Source organism: Squalius cephalus, assembly GCF_949319135.1.
Source record: "Squalius cephalus genome assembly, chromosome: 9".
Classification (NCBI taxonomy): Eukaryota; Metazoa; Chordata; class Actinopteri; order Cypriniformes; family Leuciscidae; genus Squalius; species Squalius cephalus.
This window is the reverse complement of record NC_137130.1, coordinates 14,897,889-14,921,800: the sequence shown is the minus strand read 5'-3', so window position 1 is coordinate 14,921,800 and position 23,912 is coordinate 14,897,889. Positions and strand designations below refer to the sequence as shown.

Sequence of the window (23,912 nt, the reverse complement as noted above, 5' to 3'; positions counted from 1 at the left end):
TCAGAGAGGCCAGCCTAAGAATCATGATCATCTTTATAATCAAATGTAATGTTTCCCTTGAGTGCATATCGTCATTTTCATGGGATTTCTCAAAACCAGACAATTAACACAACTGTAAAGAGAATTCCACTTGTGTCACCAAGATGAATTTGCTCAGTTATTTTAGCAAGATATGCTGTCATTTACCATTGAAGATGTCAAGAAAGGGGCAAAGGTGGCCATCCCCTAAGACACGTGCCTAATTATATAATTTGTCTTGTGAGTGGGACAGAGCACTGTAAGGTCTCCACTGGGATCACTTCTTCAGCAGCCCGAGCCTATCATCAGTTTCATCAACCCTCATCTATGTAAGGGCACAGTGAGCGTGTTCATTTATCTCTTTTTCCAACCACAGGAACTGACATGACATGAAGACATTCAGCAGCCTGCAAGATTCAGCTTTTAACATTAGACAGACACACATATCTTCAGGCGACCTGACAGCGCTTTACGATTTCTATGAGTGTGGATATTTGAACCACCAAGGGCAGAATAGATATTTGCTATTAACGTTCAAAGAATCTGTTTTATTTATGCCATTAGACAGTGTAAATCCTATTAAAACTAAAACCAAATTTCTATTATTCTAGTGAGTATGGCGTTTTTGGTCAATTTAATTGCATTATTCATTGCATTACGTTGATTCGTTCAGCAGGCACTTTAAGATTTACAAATGAAAACAATAGCAGCCAAAGCAATGTAGCATATGGTTTGTGATACCAAAAATACACATAATATAATGTATTTGCTTAATCTCTGAACTGTGCCAATGATGTTTAAACCAAACATCAAACAGTCACTGACCATTCTGTGGTAATTCTGTGGTAGTTCGTGTTGACACTGTAGTGAGCCAAATTGCTTATCAAGGCTGGACATGCATTTGCCCGGGCCTATACTTATTCCAGGATGCGCAAACACAGCACTGAAAATCGCAGACTATGCAGCTCAGATTCGCACCTGCTGAGGGGGAAAGGAAGCATTGCATTCTGGAGATATGGCCTGTGAGCACGCCTAGCGCACCTTCACAAAACGTCACAGCAGTTATGAAAGCAAGTCATTATCAACTCAGGGGGACCCTTGACACTGGTCTATGAGAGATAGTTCCAGTAGTTCAAAGCCATGTCTAATGGCCATTCCAAGGTCAGCTTGAAACAGTGAAAGTGGCTTGTGATGTTTAAGAACATCTAGCCACCCTTGTGAGGCCAGCGGTAGGTTCTGGTGGCCGGTGACGCACTAGGGGTAGTCCAGGGGATTCTATAGGTGAGTTTACAGGTTTATTAAACACAGATTAGGTCTTCACTGGAAAGAAGAGCTATATATTGACCATCAGAGTTTTAAAGAATATAGCAATGTAAAGTCAATTGCATCGAAATGGACTGGCTTTTTTGAGGGCTTTAACTGTTCTTCTCTTCTTTTTCCTCATCCCTTTTCTTACACTTGAGGGTTGTATATTTGTATTTGCTCTCTCTTCTTTTCTCTTTCTGAGATGATCCAGCACTGTGGTTGTCCAGCTGTGCAGGATGATTTCCTCTCACTGAATGTTGACCTTTTCCTCTATGAAAGATGCTGTATTCAGAGGCACGACTCTGATGTGCAGCTCATGGTAGTTCGTCAGATGTGGAACGGATCAGCATCTACAGGATGTAAAATCAAAATGGGAAGCCAATGCTGTAAAGATGATGTCACATGAACGCACACTATTTGTGCACCAAAATATCTCCCTATTTTTCATTTAGAAAATGTTTTCACTGCCAAATATGATTGTATATAAAACATTTTCAAATATGAATATATTTATTTTATTGTACTTTTTGACCTGTGATATCCCACCAGACTGATAAAAGACCTATTTTTTTTTTGGTTTTTTTGAAAGGTCATGCACAATTGCAGGACTTTGAACTTTCTCTGTCTTATGAATATTTTTGATTTAATAACTCTTATTCATGGCCTGGCAGGTAGAACTGTTACTGGTAAATGTTTCAATTGACTTGTCTTGTAAAGTATACAGCAACTAAAAATACTGGTAAACAAAACATATGTGAAGTAGCATATATATATTTATAGAGAGAGAGAGAGATCAAACTGCTTTTATATAAAACATGACATCCTTTCCTATGTCAAGGTACGGCCTGAAAAAGCTTCTGAACATTTGCCACATGGATGAAGTGTTTTTTTTCTATTAGAAGTTCAGACCTGCGTTTAGGACCATTTAAACAGGACCTGTCAAATACAAGGCAAGCAGAGAAATGGTCGCATGGCTCTGAGGTTTGGTTTATGTGCTGCATAGGCTGAATGGACCAGGTGTAGAGCTCTGGCTCTTGGACATGTCCGTGGACGACCTTGCTCTCATCACCAAGAGCCTTGGAAAGCCTCCCAATCCTGGGGATCCATATTTGGACCAGCACCAAGTTTGGAGACCCACAGATGTTGTGGAGAGGCCAGATATTATGACAGTTGTCTCATGCAGACAGTCAAGCTGATTCATATGTGTTAACGATGAAAGGGTATGTGGTGCATATGTTGAGTTTTAAATTCAAATTTAATCTCGTATTTTATCGAGATTTTTTTATCTTGTAGTTGATATATGGCCACAATATGTACCACTACACTTAAATAATGTTATATACACTGTCCTTCTCTGCTCTCAAAGCTGCCGAGAAAAAAGGCAGATCTAACATGATAACGGCAATCACTAATTAACCAGTATTTTTTTCTTTTTAAAAAGTTTACTTAAACATTTCTTATGAAATATAATTTATTAAGAAATATATAAACCTACTGACACAAATCGTGCATTATAGACAATTATTTTTAAACAAACCTTTGCAGTCTGCTAATTCATCTTTATTTACAGTTTTATTATAATTATTCTCTAGATTTAACGGACCCTCTAGACATGTTCCCATAGTCATACCGGGCAGGTATTCCTCACTAATTCAAAAACTCAGTTTTACGAGAGCTTCTTAAAATATAAATGAGTCGAAGAAAACTTTTAATCCCAACAGTGAAAGTAAACGTCCTGCAACCAAATAGGACTGCACTACATAAAACAAACTAAAAACAAAATTACAAATAAAATAAAAAACAATTTTAGTTTGTGTGGAATTATGTGGTTGCAAAATCGGTAACACTATGTATTTTTATAGTTGCATAGGCTACTGATATATGTTACGCTTTTTATAATGTTTGTTAATGACTTGTTCATGGAAGTGTTAGCAAAGAATCTTTTCAGAGATAAGTTCAAATAAATTATGATGTGCTCGTGGAGTAATTGATTTAATGAAGTTCCTATGAAACTATTAAAAGCGAGTGGAGGTCATGCGAGCGGCACCCCTGAGCGCTCATTGTCAGATGTTTAACTCAAGCAATCTTTTGGGAAAGACATCGGGGCTAATAGGTGAACGCACAGCTGTCTGAGTCGGGCTCGAGCTTTCAGAGCAAATAGCAAACAACTACTCATCCGGCCTCTAACTTAATGGGACGGGGACGGCAAACTTTCTCAACAGCCTCATCTTGAAACGCATGCACGAAGGACAAACACGACACCTAATCAATAAGTGCGCTAAACGACTGTTAGTCACAACGATAAAAGCATGCAGAATTTTTTTCCCTTCAGAGTTGAGCTCATAAAACATGTACTCACGTTTCACTGTATACGCACCCCATGAGTTTTCGCCCATGAGTCAAAAGTTTTGGTGTCCGTTTTTAAGGTTCAGTCTCGGAGTGCAGGGAGGAAACATGCAGCCCTGCAGCTGCAACTGGATTGTGTTTTCTCACTTATTCGGGAAACTTAAGATAGTAGGCAGGTAGGGTGCTTGGAAGAGTTTGGCAGAGTGCCTGGAGAATGAATATGTGCCCAGTTTTCTTGTCTTCAAAGCATACTGTGGTAAAACACTCAACGGATGTTTATAATACCTCGCATACTTTAAGTTGTTTTTATTTTGAAATAGTTCAGAGGAGAAGAGTTTAGTTTGGTTGTTTTAAAATGTTTTTTCTTCTTCTTCCGTGACTGTCTTTAAAGAGACCGACTGAAAAAAAGAAGAAAAAAAAAAGAAAAGAAAAAAAGAAGGCTTTTTATGCAAGAATGTAACAATTCTTCAACGTGATTTAAAGTTATGATTAAATAATACAACTATCTATTAATAAAGTCACACAATTTTACAAATAAAATGTTATGTTCTTTTATGATATTTATTTGATTAAAATGTACCTATAATTTAGTTAACATTAATACCACTAATCGTTTTACTGATGAAAATAGATTAATTCTTGATTCATTCTACGGTTGACAAGTGTACCGTTTTAATTATCCCTAAGTTGACCAAACCAAAAGAGAAATTATAAAGATCATGTAGGCTACAATTTTGGAATTATATTTGTGTTGTTTAATAGCCTACTTAATGCACTTGTCTCTTTCTCTCTCTCTCTCCCCAGACCCTCAAACACTATGGCAAATATTCCATTAGTGCCGTAATTTACCTCTGAGACTTTGCAAGCTCGTAGATGAAATCTGGCAGTGTGAGTTGAACATATGTGCGACGTTCAAATAGATAAAGTGTGAAGTGCATTTTTCTAATGGGGAAATTGCGGCAAAATGTAATGTTTTCTTTTCATTACAAGTGCTTCACATGCTCTCGGTGCATCGCTTAAAACAGGGTGCACAATGACTCGGGTACTTTGAACCCTCGTCAAACGCATAATGAGAAGCTGACGGTGTGAAATCTGACTAGACTGTAGTAAACAGCCTCCTCTGATGTGATCATTCTGTCCAATAAAGGCAAAACGGGAGAGAACTCGCTGCGTTTTCACACTGACTTCTGCTTTGTCTTTTGAAAAGTGGCGTCTGAGAGTCTGACTCTTGGAGTTACTGATTTGCAGGCTGCATGTTAAGGTAGACCATGTAAGTGATTTCCACGGGCATTGCACTAAAGGAGAACAAATCGCTGACAAAGGGGGTAGCTTTTCGATTCAATAGCGTCGTTAGGACGACCGAAAAGTATTCCTCAGATAATAAGTTCTACTTCAAAGCGTCTCCCATTCAGCTGTGACTGCTGCAGCTTTTATGAAGTCCCCCCCTTTTCACTCGGACCGGACTATCTCTTTGGTTATTTTTCACCGTGTTTATTTTGCACTATTCAAAGGGCACTTGTTTTAAATAAATAGACGATCATTCTTTCCTTGAGCAAATAATAGTTCGTGGACAAAAGATGGACAGAGCGCGCGCTTATTTCCGAATTAAACATTAATGCGCGCGAGGGATTTCAAAGATTTAGGAACAAAAATATGAGCGATTCTGATTAAGAGCGAATTGACTGCTCTAACGTAGCATGAAACTAAAGGTCAGTGCGACTGTATCTTAATAGAGTGTTTCCAATTGAAGTGGCCTTTTTCCAGAGTCCGGTAAATACACACACGCTTTATGATGTGCCCTTGAACTTCACACTATTTATGGGGCGTTTCACTGACACAAAACGCTAGATTTACTATCTCAAACGACTCACCGACTTGTGCGCTTTATTCCACAGGGGTTAACGTGATGTTCATTAGCACGAAATTAAAAATCAAACTTTCTTAGGAAGAGTCTTATAACTTCTTGATACACTTTTCTTCACGCGCATTTCCACCCACCATATGAAATGTTCAAGATGCCTGTTTGTCTGTTTCTGCGCTTATATCAAATGAAAGAATATGCTGATTTCAAGGGACAAAACGGTTCGTGGGAGAGGTTTCTGCTTTGATGATTGACCATTTAGCGGCAGTTAGTAGTTTTTCTACCACAAATATTCAAATGGGACCCATAGAAATCCTAACGCACCGTGCAGTCTTCCGTTCTGATGTGGAACTCTTTGAAGTGGTGCAGGACTTGTGCTGGTCAATTCTGAGTCTATAGTCTGGGACAGGGGGCACTTTGAAAGTGTGATTGTGCGTTTTAATGAAGGAAATAAGACGGGGCACTTTGTTTCATATTCTCCATACTACTTTCTTCTTATTGTCAGGCAGCTTTTATGTCTTATATTCCCATGAATGATTCATGTATTGATGGCTTTGTGCTATTCTACTTTTCACTATTAGTTAAGTGACGGTTCCCTTTTGAACGGACATTGAATGGCTAGGGAATATTTGTATATTGTATAGAAAGTATGTATTGTAGAACGTTTGGTTAGTTTGACTGCCCCAAGTTTTACAGAAAATGAAATATTGTTACACATTGAATGTTTAGTTTGTCGAATTTTAAAAGAGATGCGCACAATGATCAATGAATGAATCAAGGCCTTTTTTTATTGAAAAGACCATATTTACACGTCCTGCCTTTTATTCAAGTTTTCCATATATCTATACACAAACATCACATTTCTTCACGACCTTCTTACGTTTTTTTCCATCAACACCATCATGCACCTCAACAGAAAGAGTTACTACACGGTTCATGCGAAATATTCTTCACATTATACAGCCTATTCAAGTAAGACCTTTTTACAGAACACGATAAAAAGCATCACTTCTTTTCACCAGAATTATATTATTCTTTGGTGTATCTGTACTTCCAGACCAACATTAATACCAGCAAATAAATTACAATGTACAAAACTCGTTGAGACGCTACGAAAACATTCACAAGCATCAATACCAAATACTATTTACAAATCAGTCAGGGACAGGCCTGTCATTGATACATTATTTAGGGTCTCAGTGGACATATTTAGTACTCCTTAATCAGAGTTACATTGATTTTGCATAAAATATAGGTTTAAATATTTTAAATATCACAAAAAACCGTCCTGACCACAGATCTTGTATAAACTTTAACAAAGACTCCACCCATTCATTTTTTTTTTTGACACTGACAAAATACAAAAACTCAAAATTATTGTCACTGCAATTTTTGCCCCTCAGACATTTAATGTGTAGAATGATTCTCTATAAAAGATGTATGTGCAACAAAGGGGTGTAGTATTACTAAAACAACCTAAAACCTAATTTGTAAATCATTTCAGCTCATATTCATTTTATGTCAAGTCAGGTAAAATCTTTTTTTTTTTTTTTAAATCGATGTTTCCTTCATGTCTGATATTTCATGTTGCAAATTACAGATGCTTATAAATGCGATTATTACATGAAACATAAATTGCATCAATGCTCTGAGCATGTTTTAGGCCTAAGGGCAAACTGGGAGGCAAAATCTTTCACCCACTGACATCCATAGGTGTTCCACTTCTTCGAATTGCAACACTTGAATTTTGTATTATTATTTTTGTTAATGGGGACCATTCACAATGAGTATATTCCTTGCTGTTCACATCAGAGCATTGCCCTTGGATCTGTGTGTCTGAAAGAGTCCTCGTCGTCGGATTCCGACGTTGGCACATCGCTGGAGGGGGTGTGTAGATTGTTTGGTCCAGCACTCCCTTGGCACACGTACCATTCGTTTAGGTTGGTCACCTGAGGGGAAAGGTTCGACGAACGGTTCCTGTGGGGATCCAAGTTTGGTGAGAGGGCATCACCGATAGTCGTAGACGAGGGATGGTAAGTGGAGCCCGTGTTGGCGGAAGGGGGCGGAGGAGACTTGCAGTGAACCTTCATGTGTTTGCGTAGAGAGCTCGGGTGTGTGTACGACTTGTCACAGCCCCTCACTTTACAGAAGTAAGGCTTATCGCTCGTGTGGACGTGAGAGTGCTTCTTCCTGTCACTGCTGTTGGCGAATTTCCTGTCACAGCCATCAAACTCGCATTTGAACGGCTTCTCACCTGGCAAAGGAGAAAAACAGAGCATTTAGATATGGAAATCACGCATACATCTTTTAAATGTTCTTGTTTACAAGAAAATAAGACCTAATGAATGTTCCATATACTCTTTCAGTAAACAGAGTTTGAAAAATCACAACATTACCACTGTAACCCCACAGTACTTATTTTCTGCTGTTACATATGGAATGTTCAGGCCACATGACTTACGCAACCACTCTGTAAATGCTCTTATTTTCTCTGACTGAAGCTTGGCAAATCTTCTCAAGAAATATTTTTTTTATTGTTTTTACTGGATATGACAACTGATAAAACATTTCGGCACACCACATGTATCAGATTGTGTGGAGTAAAATAACTGGCCCGGCTTTACAAGATATCCAAATCATAGCATAATGTCACAAATAAATCACACGTTGTATTGATTCTTTGTATTATATTGAAGTCCTTATTACAAAAATACAACAGGTGACTTTTTACAAACATTCATTGCTGATTCAAGAAACCATATTGTTACAACCATTATAAATGTAGGCTACTCTAGGTGGGTTTGACACGCTAGCCTACAATATTCAGGGCACAATTTACGTCAGCACGTGTTGAGAGCATAACATGATACAGTAGATATAATTAAAGACCCTAAACAATACCTGCAACTTCTTAACAACTGGCAATAACAACTTGTCAGTGTATAATGTTCACGTGAGAGCATATTTGCACTGAGTAGAGGAAGAGCTTTATATTTATTAAAATATTCTCCATATAGCCTATGTAGCAACAGATAAGCTGCACAGCACACACGTGTAGCATTTTCTGAGAATACAGGTGAGAGGAACACCAGAAGCAGAGGCCTTCCTCGCTCTGCATAGATGCCAACATAGTTTGGTTAATCAAAATGTGTAAATGCCATATGGCTGGCACATTCTCCATATTTACATTAGTATGGATCTATTCACACACTGTTTGTAATTCCCTGTGGCTTTAAAAGAGACACAAATGTGCCGAAAACTTCGTGTTACTATTTTCCCTTCAGCCTAATAAAACAATTTGTTTATTTGCTTATTAGTATTTACACACATAGCATTTAAATTTAACTGCAGCTATATCTTCACCTTGGAGTTTTTGCACTCCTTAATATAACATTGCATGCATTAGAAAAAAATAATAGCCTACGTAATACACTGGTCTGCTCATAACAACGTGTCTGTAGAGTACTTTTTTTCCATATGTACTAGTAGCAATATGCACGTTGGTCTCACAGCATTTTCAAAGTGCATGACGCAAAACAACACCAAGGGATACTTTTGCTTGGCGAATACGCACTGTAAACAAACAGTCCATTTAACCTCTCGGTTCTGTGCGAAGGGGGATATTTCAGCATGCAGTGGGAGGACAAAATGTGACTTTGTTCCCAACGTTGAGCATAAAAAGAAAATTCGATTATCTGCCAAGTAGCGCAAACACGTTCAATACGCGACACCTATGAACACGACTAAAGTTGCTTTCAAGGAATTTCTTAACTTTTCACTAACCTGTGTGCGTCCTCTTGTGAATCTTGAGATTTTCTGAGCGCGCGAATACTTTGCCACAACCGGGAAAGGGGCACGGGAACGGCTTCTCGCCCGTGTGCACGCGAATGTGATTGATCAGTTTGTACTTGGCTTTAAACGCCTTTCCCTCGCGCGGACACTCTTCCCAGAAGCAGACGTGACTGCTCTGCTCCGGTCCCCCGACGTGCTCCACCGTAACATGGTTGACGAGCTCGTGCATGGTGCTGTAAGTTTTCGAGCAGGGTTTCTTGGACGTCTGTTCCTGGTCAATCCACTTGCAGATGAGCTCTTGCTTGATGGGCTGCCGCATGTACCGCAAAAACGCCCCCGTGGCTCCGTGAGGAGCCGTGGCGAGGTTCACATTTAAGTTCATGGAGTTGTAGCTGTGAAGTGAAGAAGATCCATAGTGCTCGGGCCTGTGGCCGAAGTGCTCTGGCCTGCCGTAGATGTCCCCCGGTAGACCCAGACGCATCTGCCCATTGAGGGCATGGTGGTGGTGATGGTGGTGGTGGGCACCTGGGGCCGCTTGCTCGTGCAGTCCAGAGAAAAGTGGATGGGCACCACCTTCCGCGTGCCCATAAGCACCTGTTGGGGAAATGAACATGCCATGGTGATGAGGGGAGGAGGCGGAACTATGCTGGTCGCCAAGTGCATGCATAGCAGAGGCTGAGAGCTCTCTCCTGAGGATGAAGTCCCTGTTGGTGGTGTAGCCTGTGTGGGGGTGAGCCACGGGGAAACCAACTGTGGTCTGAGAAGACGTGAAGGATGCCGCGGTCTGGGCTTCGGGATGGCTTTGAACAGGCTGAGAGGGACTAAGTTTGAGAGCATTGGTCTGTGCCATGTGCTCGGGTCCAAATGGAGTGAGAGCCACTCCGGGGTCGTTGCCCATCTCCCCAGGGTGGAGGTGGGCATGGTGGGAGTGCGGGTGATGCCCCCCTATCCCCGGGAAGCCTGTCATATTCTGATGAGGAAGGGCTTGAGTCGATGCCAAATCCGCTAATCTTATCGCCGAATTCCTCTTGCTTAAAGGGGGCTCCATCACTACGCTGTCATGTCCACGCTCACCGCTATTGTTTTCGCCAACTACGGGCCTTCTGAAACCATTAAAATATATGTATATGGCCGTCTATAGAACTTCTTTTGTCCTGCCTCTAACTCTGCTTGCTCCTTTTCCCACTCTGTCCTCAAGCGATTGGCAGAACATACAACAGTTGGAGGACACAGTGGGGAATAGAGTTTAGAAATGGCACTGCGGGTATTGGACAGATTTCGGTGACTGGCAGTTAAGAGAACGAAGCGATTGGCTGTCTTTCAGCGCAGAGGCTCAGCGGGGTTCCGCCCCCTCACTCTCTTCATCACTGTTCACTCCAGAAAGTTGTGCTCACAAACTTACAGGCAAATCTGTTTACCGAGACACACACACACACACACACACACGTGGAAGGATGTTGTTTTTTTCTTTGCACAAAACAGTGACACTACACACGCTGGAGCATATTGTGCAAAAACACCACACACACCGTTTATATATATAAAAAATAATATTTAAAACGATGTCGAGCATTAATTCGGAAAAAAAATCATATTACGTTTTATTACGTTGACAGATGTACAGATTAAAGATCAACTGGGGAAAATGGAAAAAACAAACAAACAAACACACAAACAAACAAACAAAACATTTGGACATAAACACATACGCTGTACCAAACTTGTTTTTTTTAAGTGTTTCAATGTATAGCCTAGGTAAATCTAAATGATTAGATACATAAAGCAATAAACTTTTTTTGTGTCTGAATTAAAAAGGCTTTACGCCTTAACAGAAATTGCAAGAAACTACGTTCTTGAAATTCTTAACCTGCTTTGTTCAGATGAGTTTATAGTAATGTCATTTTATATAATCAAAATGAGCAATTTTAAAAATAAAAAATGACATTAAAATGCAATCAGTGTATTTTAGTTATCTGTGGTTAAAAAACGCATTTGTGAACACTAGATCTGCGGTCCACTGAGCGCTGTCAGACAGTAATAGATTTCGATGTAGAAAGTATACAGAAGAAAAAAAGCGCCCCTTGACATACTATATATAGGCTCTATATATATATATATATATATATATATATATATATATATATATATATATATATATATATATATATAAAACAAAATATAATCTCTCCAAAAAAGCGTTCTGTGACATGATTCTATAAACAAACGTTTTCTTTTGAATTTAAAGTTATTTTCTTAGTGTTTAAAAAAAAAAAAAAAAAAAAAAAAACCGTATTACTATTCACACAATTTCATCTCATGTTTGTTTGTGTGTGCTGTATGTGTGTGTCACAATGCACGTCCACACCCTTTTAAAGTCCATGTTGAACTCAGCAGGAAGTGTATGCCATTGATTTAATATGACTTAATTCAAAGACATCTTTTAAAATGCTTCAGGGCAGTTGTTACCATATTCCATTTTTTTTTTTTTTTTTACTAATTACCAAAGTACAGCAAAAGGTTAAACTGGAATAACAGGCCCAACTGTCTTAACAATGGAAAATAACAATTCTACTTACCAATTGTTAGGTCACGTCTTTCTAACAATACTAAAACATAATTTCAACATCCTGAATAAATATGAAATATATCAATATTTTAGTCAGATATGTGTAAAACTGCTCACTCAAATTCATCAAACGTTGAAAAAAATTTATTTATGAGATTTTATTATTTTAGTAACACAAAATTTCCTGCGTAATCATGCCTGTCAGCTTTGTCAAGGGTCTTAATTTAGGGTGAATGGAACCACGATGTTAATATATGCCGGTTAATATAACAGAAGCATTACAATCTATGCATTCTAATTGAGATTTACGACATCCCAACATTTACCTCTGAATTGTGTTGGACGAACAAACCGTAATCAAGAGTGTCTTGAAAAATAATAAAATCGTATTAATTGCAGAGTACAGTTCCAATAAAAGTTAATAATGACGCCAATTCACAAATAATACATATGTTTTTAAAAAGCTTGTGGGTGAATCTGAATTTTCGTTGGCTGTTGTTTATGAAACGACGTAAAGGAGAGAGAAGGGCAGCACTTGTCTTACAACCTCTGAACAGAAAGGGTTTCTTAATAAGTTCAAAGGGTAGCTTATGTGTTCTCCACGGGTCGAAGGTCAAACACCCTTGGTCACTAAAAATAACCAACAACGCATCACCATATTGATAATGTCAAAGTTAAAAAATATGCCAATTGTCGCTTTGTCTAAGAGCATGACACATTAATGTAAAGCAATATTTCATGTAAACAGAGTTATGATCCTCAGGGAGCCTATGGCAATTTAAAGGTTAGTTGGGATTTTCTGCTTTCACATAAGAGGAAAAAATCAGGATCGGCAAATGACGTATTTTTAATAATAAACCAAAGTCGTTTCCACAGTACTCTGTCTGTCTGTCTCTCTCTCTATGTGTGTGTGTGTGTGTGTGTGTTTGGTATTAGCCTTTTCGAACTTTTTCCCTTCCTTGCTACATGAGAAAAGAGGAACAAAAACTGCGGCTATGTGTTCCAGGCCGACTGCACTCAGTCTAATTTCTCTTTCTTCTTCTCCCTGCCCATTGAAAAGGGGAAAGGTTTTTGTGGTTTTCTGGAGAAATAAAGAACTTCTTAGAGAGGTCGGCAGACGTGACTTTGAACTTGGATCAGATCCTGTGTTTCCTGTGGAGAGGGTAGAAATAGTCTTGGAAGAATGGTACATAACGTTAAAACAGCATGGCTTTGAGCTGAGGCACACAGAATTCCCAAAGTTTTATACATCCTCCGCCCTATTATTTACAGCTTAAAGCGTTCGGAGGAGAGGAAAGACAAGACAAAGTGTGTTGTGCGTTGTGCGTTGGAACGGACTTGGGACTTAGGTTCAATGAAATTGTAAGTAAACCTCCTTTAAATGAATGCTAACATTTAAATAAACGCTGGGGTGTTACGTGTAGGACTTTTTCTTAGATCAGAAATGGTCCATGGAGTGTCTTAAGTACATTGGCCTGGAATCCGTAATGCAGTAACCCCATCCACATGTGCTTGGATAACTTCAGTTGGACGGTTTCGTTTTTGTCCGGGAGTGTACAGGGTAGTCTACATTGGCTAGAAAAAGCTGGCATATACGCCACTGAACTTGATTTTAAATCAAGCAGATTCCCTGATTTATTCAATCGGAAAGGCTAGGCTCTCGGTCCATGACGTCACTATTTTTTATTAAGGGTAAATCATATTGTGCTTATTTGACACGAGATTGTAACCATATCTCGCTAAAATACATTAATTGCCATTTTGATGTGCTAAAATTCTCAGAATACTCGGTGTGCGCACATTTAGGTTTATAGGCTGAGCTTATGGTGGTAGGAAAAAAGATAGTAGCCTAATGCCTAGTAATACCTAGCCTATGTCTCAAATGTCTCAAATTTATACTGTTGTTGTATTTGCTGTGTTTTTAAACCGTATATAGAGTTTCTGTTTCTGTTATAAAGGGAATAAAATTTGAACATTTTTATTCAGAGTAGATAACAGAGTGTTGGTGCCAGCAACGAATAAGTGCGTTTTTTAACCCAATACATGAATCCAAGTATTTCTATGTAAAGATGTTGATGGCAATGACGATAATGTAGCTTACTATATATTGCCGACACGTCTGCCTAGTTTCCCATGACATTGATTTTTAGTAGGCCCACTCCATATCTAAATAGGCGAATGTTACATTTATTTATGAGTAGCCTACACGTTTGTTTGTTTCAATCAACACTCGTGGAGACATGGTCACGTCCTGATACAAACTGGATGCGAACTAGTGTTTCATATCAACAAAATGTGGTGTCATACTCACGTGCAGATTGAGTCAAGGCACCTCGAGCGAGGTTTGTGAGTTTGTATTTCATTCACTCTAACCTTAATGTTATTTAATGTTGTTTGTTGGATCATTACAGTATGCGAACGTAACTAACTGGATTTTGCTATAACCTAAATGCCTCGGACATTTTAAATCATTAAAGAAGTATGCAAACTATACTGATTTTTAAGGATTTACATGTCCACCAAAGAATTATGGGTTACACTTATGAGCCAGCGAGGCAATTCATTTTAGAATTATTAAACGATCTTATTAAACGCGAGTATTTTTGCTTTCCCTCTACCTATACACCGAAAAGGCTCTCCGAAAAGTAGGCGGTAATTATCGGTGGAAGATGGCGATCAGCGATTAGTTGCCAAAAGAGTGCGTTGGATTGGAGGGGCACCTAGGATTGATGAGGAGCGGCAACCAATGAGAGCGCGTAAAATGAATGACCGGGCTCCAGTTAAAGGGGGCGTAAGAGGAGGTAGTGCCAGTCCACTGAGAAAGAGGGACCCTCCGAGATAAACATAGACAAGCGAAAGAAATAAACATTCCAATTCGAGATGCTTCAAGAACAAGGAAGACTTAGTAAGATAATGACTCGTATTTTCGTGTATTCTGAAAATAACGACATCGACTCAGTTTGACAGGAAAAGCGCAAAGGAATCTTCTCGTTTCGTTGCATTGGGGATTTTGAGTAACAAGTTATCCACAAGAAAAATATAGCCTAACTTAATACGCAAAGCTTCTTTTTTTTTTCAATGAGCGGATCGAACTTCATCGCCTCATGTCGTGTTATCAAATCTGGAAGTTAATATTCCCGTAGCGCATTCGATTTTATTTTGTTATATGTTTTGTTGAAGCGCCGTGCAAAGACTGCTTGAAAGAGAATTGGTTTTACTCAACGAAAGCATGTTACTGGACGCTGGGCATCAGTTCCCTGGTTTGGGAGTGGGCACCTTTGCCAGGCATCATCACTCCTCCAGTGAGATGCAGGACAGAGACTTGAGTTTAGCGCAGAACAGCTTCGTCGACTCGGCGCACATGGGCGCCTTCAAACTGAACCACGATCTCTCGCCCGGACAGAGTTCTGCATTCACGAGCCAAGCGCCCGGTTACCCCGCAGCGGCTCTGGGCGCGCACGCGGCTCATGTCACATCATACGCGAGCTCGCCGTTTAACTCCACGCGGGACTTTCTCTTTCGCAGCCGTGGATTCGGGGAATCATCACCGGCGGGAGGCCAGCACGCACTCTTCGGCCCCACTGCCGGCTCGCTCCATCACTCTCACACAGACAGCCAAGGCCATATTCTGTTCCCTGGCATCCACGAGCAGCATGGATCCCACGGCTCCCCAAACGTGCTCAACGGGCAGATGCGACTCGGACTACCGGGGGAGGTTTTCGGGCGATCAGACCAGTACCACCAGGTCTCCAGCCCGAGGACCGACCCTTACTCAGCCGCCCAGCTGCACAACCAGTACGGCTCAATGAATATGAACATGGGGATGAATATGGCAGCGCATCACCATCACCCCGGTGCCTTCTTTCGCTACATGAGGCAGCAGTGCATTAAGCAAGAGCTCATCTGTAAGTGGATCGATCCGGAGCAGCTCAGTAATCCTAAGAAGAGTTGCAATAAAACTTTCAGCACCATGCACGAGCTGGTCACCCACGTCTCGGTCGAGCACGTTGGAGGACCCGAACAGAGCAATCACATCTGCTTTTGGGAAGAGTGTCCCCGGGAAAGCAAGCCCTTTAAAGCCAAATATAAACTGGTCAATCACATTCGCGTGCATACGGGAGAAAAACCTTTCCCCTGCCCGTTCCCTGGATGTGGCAAAGTCTTCGCAAGATCAGAAAACCTGAAGATTCACAAGAGAACACACACAGGTAATTATAATATTTATTTCTGCTTGTGCTTGTCACGTTAACATCTGTAGGCTAGGTCTTGCATATGTTTTGGAGCTAAAAAAGTATATTTTATCAACCCTCAAAATAGTCTCGCAAATAGTGGTTCTTACAAACATAAGCTGATTATGCCAGGATGGTGTATTTTTAGACTTTGAGAGCGCAAGCAGATTTAGATCTTTAAAAGAAAACGGATGTTTGTGAGCAGATATCCAATTCGTTTAAGTGAACGCGCTGAAAGCGATAATACATGAACCCGTACGGAGTAGGCTAAATGCGATGTTTTGCAACAATGTGCTGAATTATGTAAGAGACTGTCGAGGGTTTGTGGTTCATAAACTTTAAACGGGTCAAAGGCGACTTGAGGGCTCGTCGCGTGCGCAGAGCAGCCGTAAATCTCTCCAACCGGTTTAATGTTTGCGTGGACCAATGCTCGAGCACTCGGGTGACTACGTCAGGATTTTGAAATTTACTCTAGTTTATTTTGTATGGTTTTTGGCCACATAACGGAGTAATACACTTATATTTAAATAATACACTATATTATTAAATAATACACTTTATATTTTTACAATAATACACTTTATCGTTCAAAACAACGATTACAAAGTGTATATACATAGCGCAGAGCTACACATATTCATATGCATGTAGGCCTACATATATAAGAATTATAAAATGAATGCAGACCATTTCCAACACAAAAAGGACGACATCAAAATAAGAATAGGCTATATTTCCTATAGGAATGGGCGATATGTGGGCCTATTGTTATTCTTTCCATTGCATTGACAGTCTATGTGTTAGACAGGCCATTACCAGGGTTGCACATTTGAGCAATTTCCTCTTTAGAATACACTGAGGTATTGAGCCTTCTATTTGTTAAGGTGTTAATTGCATTTTGATTATTTCTAAGCAAACGGCTAAGTTTTGTGTGGGGCTGACAAAAGCTGAACGTTGAAATTTCTGACCGATTCCCCCTTCTTTTAATTTTATTTTGTTTGGACAGATAGCTGAAAAAAGGAAATTCTTGCAAATGTAATTATCAGCAGAATTAGAATTGATATATCTATTTTTCTTGTTACTTTTACACTGCTCATATTTGAAAGGCTAGATGAGGCAGTGTGACCCCCTGTGTCGTTGTAAGGCGTACAGCTCTGTATTACAACTACGTGCATGATAACCCCTTGAGTGATTTCATTTCAATTCATTTAAAATGCTACACAATCTGTACATTTTTTATATATATATAAAATAAATACATTCATATATTTTCTTGAAGCTATACCTGAATTGCAGATTTATTATATGTTGTAACAGGGCTATTTTGTGGTGTGTTAAAAAAACCCTGAATTAAACCTTAATCACTAATCGTGTGAATGTTTATATCGTTTTTTCTTCTCAGGGGAGAAACCATTTCAGTGTGAGTATGAGGGATGTGATCGGCGCTTCGCGAACAGCAGTGACCGAAAGAAGCACATGCACGTTCACACGTCAGACAAACCGTATCTGTGCAAAATGTGTGACAAGTCCTACACTCACCCCAGTTCTCTTCGAAAGCATATGAAGGTAATTCCTCTAGAACACAGAATGAGAAATATACATTTATTTGTCACTGAGCTGTTTAAAGGCCAACTTCGTGTATTAATAACAACAATGATACATTTAATTAAAAACACTAACAGATCATTAGCTAATGCAACTTCAAATTGTTAGAAATGGCATGATATTTTGATGCATATATTGTCATATACGAAGGAACTATTTATTTGTCCAGAATGTATAGCCTACTCATGAACAAGTTTTACCAATACACGCTATTTTTGATTCATTACGAGAATCATTAATTATTTATTTTGTGTGTGTGTGTGTGTGTGTGTTTAGGTTCACGAGGCATCCCCACCTGCATCTGACTCGTCGCCAGCGGCAAGTTCTGGTTATGAGTCCTCAACACCCCCTGGTCTGGTGTCCCCCTCCACTGAGACCCAAAGCAACAACAATCTGTCGCCTTCATCAGCGGTCCACAGTTCCAACAACCACAGCAGTTTATCGTCCAATTTCAGTGAATGGTATGTTTAAGACTGTGCCATCCCAGGAGGAACCATTTCAGAAAACCAGGAGATCCATATACAGCTTGTACAAAACGAACGCTCATATTATGCGCTTGTCCAGCAGGATTTAACATTCCCACATCGACAGAAGAAACGTGCGCGAAAAGCACTAAACATAATCTTTTTTTTGTTTTTTTGTACATACTACGCGCTCTCTTTCCCAATGGTTGTAATAGATTTTGTCGGTTTTTTGGTGTATAGATGTTCCTTCAATGGTAGCTATTTCTCTAACTGGACTTTTTAGTGCACATATTACCTTACCATAAAGTTGTATTATCATAATGAATATTGTGATCCAATTAAGGCAAACTGATTGTAAACTAAACAACTATTAACTGGAAAGAGTGCCAAAGTCAACATTTAACAAAGACAGACACAATATTTGCTTGTGAATGTATATCTTAGTTTGCTGGGCTTAACTTGTGATGTTTTGTGCTTTGCAAGTTTGAATTGTGAAATATATTTGGAAGATTGTGGGGCAAATTAATGTCGTGCCGTTAAATATCTGTAACTACACCCTTCTTTTTGTAAATATTATCGACTGCCATATTTATCCATTTGTAATTAAATTATGGTATTTACTTGCTACAGATGAAACAATATTTATAAAGAATGTTTCTTTACTATAAATATGTACAATTATGGGCTGAACAGGGGCAGTTGTTTTGTTATATGTGTTTTGTTCAAAGTTTGAGAAGTGTTTTCTCCATTATTGTGATAAAAATTTTACTGCATACAGATATAATAAAACGTGGTGCAAGTGTACAATCTTTACAACGCGTCGTGTTCTTTCCATGTTATCTACAGATTATATTAGTAAACTTTGACAACTTGTAGGCCTTCTTTTTAAATAGACTTTAAACCAGAATTTTGACAGTGGTCTGAAAGCAAGGCGCATTCAGCTGTTGTGTGCTGTTGGGCAGTGTGAATTATCTTTCCATAAACATCACGGCGTTTCAAACACCAATAACCCCTAGAACTGACAGAGATCTTTCAGAGTTTTAAAAGAAAAAAAGACAAACATTTTAATAGCGCTTTCGCAACACTGCGCAGCAGGCATACTGAGTGCAATACGAATACAATAGATCCACGGGAAAAGTGATCTGACTTTTAATATCAGTACTAATAATATAAAGCTTTTCTTCGCTATTGGAGAGGCATACTGCATTTTCTTCTTAAAACGCACTTGCTTAATGTTGGACAATGCCGCACTCGCCCTTCCTTCCACACTTGGGATAAAATAGAGTTTGAAATCAAGTGGCCGTGAACTTGAACTTGACTCTGGCAGTCTTGACAAGCTCTTAAAAAAAAAAAAAAAAAAAAATCCTGCAAAATTAAGAGGTGACTGGCAGTTCCCGCAACTTGTTCGCTCGATCGTAATCCGGTTTTTCATCAACTTCAACTTTTATTTATTTATATAGCACATTTAATAGCAACGTTTTGCCCAAAGTGCTTCACATTTAGAACTAAAAACACATGAAAACATTTATTTAATTTCGTGTGCTTTCCAAGCCCAGATGATGAATAACCCCGCTCAGCGGAATAAAATCAAATAACTGTAAAAAGGGGCATTTGACATTATGCAGCAACATCAAGCAATATTGTCGCAGGCTATTTTTCGTGTATGATGATATCAGTGACAGCACGAAAAGTGTTATGAAATCAATCTTCAGCGTGCGTAATTAGCAGACTACAGGTTCTTGTGGGCGATCGCATCCGTGTCACTATCTGTGTTAAATCTCCAGTGCAATGTGTAAAACTTTATACTGTGAAGGATCAGATTAATATTCATATGTGTAAAGCCTGGGGGAAGGGATAGGCTGTTAGACGCTTTTCCTATTGTTGTTGACGGTAAAATCACCACCCGGTGCCACAGAGTGTTTTGAGATGAACAAAATTTATATCCTACATATTTTATTCACAGGAAATACAACTTGGAGCCACCCCCAAAAAGCCAGTTGGTCCGTTCAGAAATCATCAGAACACTGATTATTAATGTGCAGCTGCTTATGGGCTGCTACAATCTTTTCTTGTGTTGTCGGCTGTTGATTGAATCGCCCACTCCTTGGCTTGTGTTAGTTATCCGCTGGATATACATATTCTCTGTTAAGGCATACTTTGACATAGTTGTGTGTTGGTGTGTTGACCTGTTTAGGGGAGGATGGTGTGACCTGTAGGGAGAGTGAAAGGTCAGCGTCCTGCGGTGCTTGGATGGCGTTTCCTTCTCAGCGCATGCTGCTCTGATATTGATCTGTGTAGAAAAACCTGCCCACAGAAAAGAAAATAATAATACTAATAAAAAAATACTGTTCAAAACCGCACATTCCACTTTAAAACAGACACGTAATGTTTATGAATTTTTTTCTGAAAAAAAAAAAAAAAATAGCCTATATATATATTTTTTATTTTTTATTTTTTTTGGTTAGTGACTTCAAGTCATTATTTTATAGAGCATTTTAACCAAATGCAACAATCGAAACAAACAAAACTACGCGTCTACTAATGCATGCATGTACAAATGAAACTATTAGGCCTAATAACAATAATTAGGTAGGCGATAATAATACTAATAATACTAATAATAAAGTACAAAGCATAATTTACTGCAGTTTTTTATTGTGTGCTTGAATAAATGCATTTACGTTATGGTTTAAAAGACTTTTCTTCTTTGCTTTTTGATTTATGACTCTGGTGAGTGCTGCCAACTCCCACTCATAGAGCTCATACAGCGGAGCTTACCATTTAACAGACTGGAGGGATAGGCCACCTCCAAACAAAACACTGGATAACATTATATTGTATTTTTCTACCGAAATATCGTAATTTACATTTCAGGGACACTAGAAAATATTTGTAAAATACATATACATTATAAAATAATAATAAAAAAGTTCCAACATGCACTAATTAACACCAAAATGTTAACCAAGAGCTGTAATTGTTCCTAGGTGGTGGAAATAACCTCACTTTCAATGCTTAGAGCAATGGCTGCCTTCATTTTCCAGCCGATTTCATCCAAACCTGCAGAAATATGCGCAGACGTATGCGCAGTGTCTTTCTCGCACACACACACACACACACACACACACACACACACACACACACACACACACACACACACACACACACACACACACACACACACACACACACACACACACACACACACACACACACACACACTCTCTCTCTCTCTCTCTCACTCACACACACACACTCTCTCTCTCTCTGTCTCTCTCTCTCTCACACACACACACACACACACACACACACACACACACACACACACACACACACACACACACACACACACACACACACACACACACAGAGAGAGAGAGAGAGAGAGAGAGAGAGAGAGAGAGAGAGAGAGAGAGAGAGAGAGAGAGAGAGAGAGAGAATCATATAACAGTGAACTGGCAGATTGTTTTTCCAACCTTTATCTTTCTTTTTTTAATTAATTTTGAAAAAAATAAATGAATCCAACACAGATCACCAGTTTTGATCACCAGAACTATTTTGGTATCATATTATTTCGGCGTATTTTATCTCTGTCTAATCAGTTTTTGTGAAGTAAAATTAATTCTAAATGATTAGCCTGTTAATTCTGTATTCATATTTTGATCGTTTAAATACGCATATATTGTTTTTTTGTAAGATTTTTTTTTTTTTTTTTTTTACAAAGCGTAGGTTATGTGCCAAACGTGTTTTGTGTTACAGTCTTACAGATTTCCATTGAATAACTAGAATAATGCTTCATAAACATTATACTGTTGATGTAACAGTCAGCTTCCTCTTTGAGTCAGGAAAGAGACCGAATAGCCAGGTCGGACGTATTTTTGTTAATAGCATGTGTCTGTAAATCTCAGATGAAATGAGTATAAATACATGATCAATGCAGGTTTTATGTTTGAAATGAATTTTATTCATATTAATATTATTTTTATTGACGCAAATCGCACAGTCTTTCGTTCTCTTTGTTAAAAAACAGTGCCAGCCTGCATCGAATCAAATAGTGATTGTCCTTGTGATTGACGTTTAACTCTGAATAATATGTCTAGCTAAGCTAAGCTTATGTTTTGTCCGTGTATTCCACCGAAGTAATAACATAACTTATGTAAATATGAATTAGTTATCTGCTAAGTGAATAATCATTTTGTGAGAGAATGTGAGAGAAAGTGCTTTGCGATAATAGATGGTTAACAAACACAAATATCCACATTAAATGCTACAATTTCAACATTTTAAATGTTCGTCTTGCGCTGGGTTAAAGAGTGATGAAGACAAAAACAAAAACAAACAAACAAACATAGGCCTGTAACACTGAAAGCCCATGTAACCTTATGTGACCTGCAGTAATCCGACACAGGTTTCTAATTGAGGTCCACAGCAAATATTCAACAGTAGACTATATTTGCCATTCATTTTGATTAAATATTGATGGAACTTGGACCACCTAAAATTATGATTGAATATAACTGAATCATTTTTCATAACGAATTTACAGACAAATAAACGAACAATATTTCTGGGGCTCTTGATCAGGTGTAGCTATACGCAAAAAAGAGAACATTTTAATTTGGTTACATTTTCACGGACTCACATTTGGGTGTAAAACAGCAGAGATAAAAACAATATAAATTGTTTTATTAGGGAAAAGGCATTTGTTGACACATTTTGTTACTTTAAAATATGCAAACAGTAAATTAAATATTTCTTTCCGGTGAATAAATAAAACAGCAAAAATAACTTTAAAAACACATTTTCCCCCGAGTAATAGAGTTGGAGATTTTTTGTCGCCTCGGTTCAAAAGATTAGCCTACTTAAGCGAGTAAAACGCAAACATTTCACTTGAAATCACACATAAAGCTATATATAGGCTAGATAGGCTATATATTGCTGAATAAATCCTGACATTACTGAATGTATAAAAAATAAATACATTTTGTCTTCTGAAATACAGTGTTCAAACATATTACAATGGCCACTACTGCATCCACACTGTAGTTGTTCACTGTCAACATATTGAAAGACGATGTCACGGTTATAGCCTATCATAGATGGTTTAAGGGGTGCAATAACTGCAATTATGCAACCTGTTATACGGAGAAAGATGAATAAAAAAAGGATGAAGAAAAAAAGATAGTGGCCGGTGCTCGTTTAGAAAACACTCACTAAAATCTCATTTGTTAACAATATATATTTATTAAAAGAGGTGTTTAAAACAGTAGACTAACGTCTTGTCTGTCACTCATTCAGGCCTGTCATGTGTAGGCTACAACGGGCGGAGTATCGTTTTAAAGGCGATTATTTTATCAAAAAAACATTATTTTATTCTGGAATAAAGTGAATATTGGCTTTACAATAATGAAAATGCATACTTTTGTGTACATTTGTCTCTGACAACGTGAGAAAGAAACAGTTGCACATTATATAGCCTATTTGGTTCAAGGTCCACCTATTTACTGATGTTTTATGAACAATGATGAGATGTTTGGGGAAATGTGCTCCTTACGAGCTACTAATGTTGAACTGTGTTCTGCTAGAAACCAGACAGTAGTAACGATAAATCTAAAGAAACTGTGTAAATGTCTATAACCCACACCAAAAACAGTTATGTTCCATTTATAATTTATTATGACCAGTATACATTGTAAATGGTCAAAATACATGATCTGAACTCATAA

General features: G+C 38.6%; 2 protein-coding genes and 1 long non-coding RNA gene across 3 annotated transcripts in view; 2 read left to right on the top strand and 1 right to left on the bottom strand.

Moving 5' to 3' along the window:
• Positions 1–6,300: 6,300 nt before the first annotated feature.
• zic5 (zic family member 5 (odd-paired homolog, Drosophila)) lies at positions 6,301–10,533 on the bottom strand. Its single transcript, XM_079881036.1, has 2 exons — positions 9,314–10,533; positions 6,301–7,784 (listed from the first exon to the last, which is right to left on the bottom strand). The coding sequence occupies exons 1-2, from the start codon at positions 10,368–10,370 to the stop codon at positions 7,339–7,341; spliced, it is 1,503 nt and encodes a 500-aa protein (XP_079737162.1). The 5' UTR covers positions 10,371–10,533; the 3' UTR covers positions 6,301–7,338.
• A 2,524-nt stretch (positions 10,534–13,057) lies between these two features.
• LOC307164325 overlaps positions 13,058–23,912 on the top strand; it is a 46,288-nt gene continuing 35,433 nt past the window's right edge. Inside the window, exon 1 of the long non-coding RNA XR_013822261.1 lies at positions 13,058–13,250. This is a non-coding gene — a long non-coding RNA (uncharacterized lncRNA). The remainder of the gene's footprint in view (positions 13,251–23,912) is intronic.
• zic2a (zic family member 2 (odd-paired homolog, Drosophila), a) lies at positions 14,468–19,007 on the top strand. Its single transcript, XM_079881035.1, has 3 exons — positions 14,468–16,096; positions 17,520–17,683; positions 17,999–19,007. Exons 1-3 carry the CDS (start codon positions 15,118–15,120, stop codon positions 18,191–18,193), a joined length of 1,338 nt encoding a protein of 445 aa, XP_079737161.1. The 5' UTR covers positions 14,468–15,117; the 3' UTR covers positions 18,194–19,007.